This window comes from Dicentrarchus labrax, unplaced genomic scaffold, assembly GCF_905237075.1.
Source record: "Dicentrarchus labrax unplaced genomic scaffold, dlabrax2021, whole genome shotgun sequence".
NCBI classification, from domain to species: domain Eukaryota; kingdom Metazoa; phylum Chordata; class Actinopteri; family Moronidae; genus Dicentrarchus; species Dicentrarchus labrax.
This window is the reverse complement of record NW_026136705.1, coordinates 1,444,960-1,451,194: the sequence shown is the minus strand read 5'-3', so window position 1 is coordinate 1,451,194 and position 6,235 is coordinate 1,444,960. Positions and strand designations below refer to the sequence as shown.

At 39.2% G+C, this 6,235-nt stretch overlaps 1 protein-coding gene across 12 annotated transcripts in view; it reads right to left on the bottom strand.

Moving 5' to 3' along the window:
* Window positions 1-1,267: 1,267 nt before the first annotated feature.
* Window positions 1,268-6,235, bottom strand: part of dysf (dysferlin, limb girdle muscular dystrophy 2B (autosomal recessive)) — a 94,346-nt gene continuing 89,378 nt past the window's right edge. For all 12 annotated transcript variants that reach the window (XM_051400032.1, XM_051400038.1, XM_051400037.1 and 9 more), the window contains one exon: window positions 1,268-6,140. In XM_051400032.1, coding sequence (XP_051255992.1) covers window positions 6,084-6,140 — 57 coding nt within the window. In that variant the 3' untranslated portion in view covers window positions 1,268-6,083. The remainder of the gene's footprint in view (window positions 6,141-6,235) is intronic.

Sequence of the window (6,235 nt, the reverse complement as noted above, 5' to 3'; positions counted from 1 at the left end):
CGACTTCTGCAGACGTTGCGGGTTCGCACCAAGGTCAGTGAACTTAACACACGTGTAATCTACATACTTACTTTTTACTTTTCTATTTAAGTCTTTATCTTAAATACACACAAATATACCTTCAACACACGCGCATCAGTCTCTGGGAAAATGTATACTCAATTGCAAGAAAATAAATGCTTTTTACACCACTATAAGTGTATTAAACTGTGGTGTAGGTAGATTTTAATCTGGTTTTTACAACTTGGAATGGAACTTCACCAAACCAATGCAATTTAAATGGAACTTGAACCGAAATTACCAATCATGGCGCCAACTAAAATGATCCAATACTCCCTCACTCATCAGGAAGTAGAGGACTAGGTTGGAGTAATAATATTGGAGCAGAAATAATAAAGGAAGAGTGGAAACATATTTGTTTACACTGTCAAGCTTTAAGGTTCAAACTACTGTAATATAATTTGTTAATGAGAACTTGAACTCAATGTTAGTTACATTAGTTTTCTCCAAACATCCCTGAACAGTCTAAATGTGATGAAGGGACTTCATGGGAAAATCTTGTTACCAGAGATTTTTGAGGTTTATGATTAATGATGATCTTTCTTTGTGTCCCAAGTTATATTTATTTGGTTTATTTCCTACTGTATGTCAGTTGTGGGAACCGTATTCTTGAAAAATACTCCAAAGATTTCTCTTAGCCAGTGGCTAAAAGGACTTTCAAGTTAGTTATCTATGGGAAAATTAACATTTGCATTGAAAAATCTCAGGCAAGTTTTGGACTTTCTCTGTTTTCGTAAGTGGATATTTAGACATTTATTCTCAATGGACATCTGAAAAATTGAGAATTCAATGATTAAAGATATTGTCATTTACAAAGCAGGGTTGTAAAATTAAACTTAGATATTGTTCATGCTACTTAGTAATTTCTTTATTTCTATGACTTATCAATCCATTTTTAACTAACTTGTAAAATGAAGTGCAGAGGAAGAATAGCAGTTGTCTATATATTCAGATTTGATTGACTTTTGAGGACAAACCTTTTTCCTTAATCGCCTTGAGCGTGATGTTTAAGGACCAAAGTATAAAATTGAATTAATGATTCGTAGCTGTTATTCTAATTCTAACCAATATTCATACTGGTCTAAATAAATTTGTATCATCTTTGCGTAATTAAAGGTCTGTCCCAAATATAAGCAGGTTGAGTTTAGTGATTGAAGTAATCTCGAGGTAGTCTTACTAATACAGAATCATGTAAAGAAACACACTATTTGCTAATCAGAAATGCAGTTTTATTGATAATACACATAATGCAGTGCACACAGTATTGCTCTTTGTAGATAAGAAGTCAAATACACATTGTGTTTAGAATACATTCAGTCTGTGCCTCCCAGAAAATATCACCAATACTGGCAGTCATGATCAACCACCATTTACTGGATTTAAAACCAGTTTCACCAAGACATGTGTCCCTACATGTTTTGTTTAGTGCAGTTTCATGGCATCGGGAGTTTATTACAGTCAACAGCAGAAGGATGCTTGTGTTTAAAGCTGAAGCGTAGTGCAGAGTATTTCACTTTTAACACAAGATAATGGAAAGAAACATATTCTGAACGGAACTCTGAGTTTCACTTCTGGCCACACCCCTATCAGTGATGTCACAGCAGGTACTTTGCCCTCTGCAGCTGATGGAAAATGTGTTGTGACATCACTGATTGGGGTGTGGCCAGAAGTGAAAGTTGGCTAAAAGTTTCAACCTATCAGAGATCGGTGCAGCAGTAGATTTTTCCCATTTAATTCAGTTACCATTTAAAACATTTAAACATTAAAGTAATATTTGCCTTTACTTCCACAGCAACAGTGCTTTAAGCTTTATAAAGGCAACTGGAATATAAAATACCCAACTGATCTCTGTATAGTTTCATGCTGAGGCACTAGTCAACATTTCAGCAGCAGCAAGTGTTACTGTATGTCCAGGCGGCAAAGCTAAAGGCACGTCACATTTACTTACAGCAATAACATCGGGCAAAAACAGAGTCAGAGTCAGTGTTTTACAGACAAATTTGCAGTACTAAGGCATTTTTGGAAAATAACTAAAACAATCACTGAAAACAGCAACTGACAACAGGATTGTCTAAATAAAGCTTTTTCCATTTTGAGGCCTGTAGATTTACATCAGCAGGATGTTTAAAGCTCTTTCAAATATATAAAACTATTTTGATATACTAACACAAAACAGTCTTAACAGGCATCAGAAGCATTCAGACTCAAAGCACTGGGAATTTTTTTTTTTTGCAGAAATTTGATCGTATTTACATATTTAGCCTGAAGACAACAAGCATGGTCTATATGACTAGCCTATTTGGTATTTATCGTTAAATGTTTCACTGATTCATCTCCAAGTCAAACTGTCACCTATTAGCATCAATTTGTTTCATCTAAGAAACCTGGGAAGTTTTCTTCGCCTTGTGTATGAAGACACCTTTTCAGCAGGTATTAGACAAAAGCAGGTGGTAACATTCATTCTTCAAAACTTAAAGGTAATTTCTTTTAACGTAAACAGCTAGAAGAACCACACAGAAAGGTAACCTGAAGCACAAGATGCCAGCTGAATACATAAAATAACAAATAGGCCTACTTTTTTTTTTAACTGATATTAGAATGAAAGCAGGACTTGGATGAGTCCTAAAGGCAGCTATGAAACACTTCCCACAAGAACTTACAGTGAATTTTAGTGTCTCACAGACAACCAGCTTTGGTGTATTTAACGGCCAATGTCCAATGGATTCGGCTGTGGCACGTTCCAGTTGAGTCTCTTTTCGTCAGCACTTCAGCGCTTCTTTCTTGTTTTACAAGCATAAATACACATTTGCAGCTCTAGATGTGGTAACAGATGCCTTGTGGCTGCACTTCAACTTGACAACCTTTCTAACTGTATGTGATCTGTTATTTTGAATATGAATTTCATGCTCCAGAGACACATGCTGCTCTGGAGAAAAGAAAACAGACCCAGCACATGAAGATAGCAGAATGTCGACAAGAGCCGGTACATTGCCACACCAACTGGAATGGTAGAAGATCTCCAGCAGCCGCAGCACAACCGGATCCAGTGAGCAGTGGTGGCAAGGTTCACAGTGTGCCTCTTATCTGTTAACCATGGTAATTAGAGTAAGGACTTAAATTGAATTGAATTTAACTTAAAATAGGAAGTTTCTGTAATTTGGCCACTGGACCACTAGTAAGAATTGCTTACACTCAAATAGAGAAGCCAAATAGTGCGTTAAGTCAACTTAGACCAGTTTAGCGATACTCTTAATCCTTGAAAATAACCAAGAAGCACTTGATCCAATTCATCTGAGTTAGAATGTATCTACTTGGGACGTTTTTTTTGTGTGTTCTGCAAATAAATACATGTCTTTTCATTCAGTTTTTGTGAACCGTCCAAGCAAAATTCACAGTGGTTTCATAGGAGCGAAAATGTAATCTAAACTCTGCGGGAAACAACTCAAAATAAAAGATTTTACGAGCACAAGGAGACAAATGTTGACATCTGATAGCGGGCAAGTTTGGAAAGTGGAGCAGAACTAACTGGATCCTGGACTAAAAATCTTGACTGATGCTCCAATTCTGATTTTTTTTAATATGTTGTTAACTGACTTTCAAACTCCAAAGGAGGTAAATTGCTGTGATATATGGCGAGGTTAGCGGTGTGGGAGTTAAACCCTCTCTGACCTGGCAGGACGACAGGTTGCCAAACCTCTGTCCAATAAATAAGCTCCTTGTGAGTCCATGTGACTCTTGTTTACAAGACCAGGTTGGCTCGTAATTGGCTGGTGTGAACTTAAAACGAACCAAAAGGGACAACGTCAACTTTTCCACTCTGGTGCGGACCAAAGCAAACTAACCGAACACGTGATCGAACCTAACAAAAAAAACTAAAATCGTTAGACTTTAGAAGGAACCACTGAGAGGAAAGAAGGTGCAAAAAATAAATAAAAGAACAAGAAAGTGGAGTTAAATCTCTCTCTTTTTGTCTTTTTAATTACGACTTGGTTCATCTGTGTTGTCCACCCTTGTTTCCCTTTAGTTTCTTTTTGCTTTCTAAGTCAGACACACACACACACACACACACACACACACACACATTTATATGTATAAACATGTACTGTACTTCAGGAAATCCCATAGAATCTGGGTGGATTAGGCCCTCTCGTCTAATCTTTCCTGTCCTGACGTTGTGTGTGTGTGCGTGTGTGCGTGCGTGTGTGTGTGTGTGGATCAGGATCCCAACCCTTGCCTGACCTTAACACACACTCACAAATGTCTGCAGACGCACACATACATAAAATACTGTAAATGTGTGCACACAGAGAAAATGAGAATGCAGGTTATGTACACGACTCAAGTTCTTTGTTAAATTTCTTCAGGTCTGTACGCATGTGTGTTTGGATGTGGAAGTCTCATGTTGTGGGGACATAAATCTGTTTACGCACTCACATTGTGGGGACCTGCCATCCTTTTGGGGACATAACACAAGTCCCACAAGTAAGTCTTTTAGGGTGAAGACTTGGTTTAAGGTTAGGGTAAGTCTCCAGGAAATTTATGTAAGTTAATGTGATGTCCTCTGAAGTTATGGGTGTGTGTGTGTGTGTGTGTGTGTGTGTGTGTGTGTGTGTGTGTCCTCCTTATCTGCCAACATCCATCTATCTAAAAACATCCTTTGCACTAATAAAGCTCAAACCCGAAGATCAACAAGAACAAATCCCTGACTTAACCCACTGAACCCTGAGAGTGCTGAAAGACTGGAGGGGGGGGGATGACGCAAAGAGCAAAGGGAAGGAGAGTAGGTAAAGGGGGAAAAAGACTGAGAAGAAGGCGGAAGAGGAAGAAGGACAAATGGGGAGGATGGGAAGAAGAGGAGGAAGAAGAGGATTTGACAGAGTACAAGAAAACGATTTGAGACAGGGAAAAGGAATTTGAGGATAAAAGGAAGAAACTGGGAAAAAATGGGAGATGGAGGACACAAAGAGCAGAAGGAAGAAAGGAGGAGATAGAGGATGAAGAAGAGGAGGAAGGATAAAGGGAGAGTGGGAAGAAGAGAAGGAAGGATAAAGGGAGAATGGGAAGAAGAGGAGGAAGGACATAATGAATTAAAGTAGGAAGATGCAAAGAAGAGGAGGAAGAATACGGGAAACAAAAGAGAAGAAGGAGCAATGGGGAGGAAAAAAGGAAGAAGAGGAGAGGAAGGCAAATCAATCACAGCTTTGATTTTTTAAACACTATTTTTAACTGCTGAGAGATAACATACGTGACCTATTGATTGATTACACACACACAATAAATCACAGCCGAAAACACAAAAGCCGAGATTTCTGACTGCACTTGAAGGCAGCACGCGAGATGATTCAGAGGGAATAAGATCCCTCTTCTCGCTTTGAGGTTCTTCTTCATAAAGACTGCATTTTCAGAGCGATAAAGTTTGACAGTTTGAAGCCGCCCAGTCACCGTTGCCTGACCTGACTTTGCCGCGTCGAAGAAACAGACACAGCAGGCGGTGAAAAGATCAGAAGTCACAATCTCTGATTCTGTTTCAGCTTTTTTAGAACGTGGCGGCGTTTCCCGACGGGCTTTTAAGCTCCTTCTTCTCTGCGTGAGGGCAGACGAGACGTAATGAGGGATGAAGGACTTGACGGAGGGACGTCGGGAGACCCATGCTAAGATCTGATGATAAGTTTGGAAATGCATCCGGTAGAGTAAAGCAGCATTTTTTTTTCTGATGAATGGAGAGTGACGCATGAATTTAACAGTAAAGGCACCAATGGACACACTCACACACACACATACGTCATTTCAGAGGCGTTTGAGAACCCTGGGCACTATTGCTAATCAGGTCTGTCTGTACAAAAGAGGGTAAACTTATCTGGAACACAGTTCACAAGTTCATCGCTGCAGTTTTCATTCCCTCTGAACAACTTCAGCAAGTTTTAAAGACTCAAGAAAAAGAAGAAGAAAAAAAAAATTCAGCCTTATTTCACTTGTAGGAAGTTGTTCTTCATTGTGTCAGCTTGTTTCTCCTTCTTCCATCGTCACTCTGCTGCCTTGGCCGGTCCAAACGGTCCCACCATCTTCATGGCAGCGTAGTTCTGTAGGATGTAAAGAAGAACAGTAAGGAGAGAAAAATAAGAGAAGATGGTGGGACCGATACATGCATATCTCCATCCATGTACCATATCAGTTT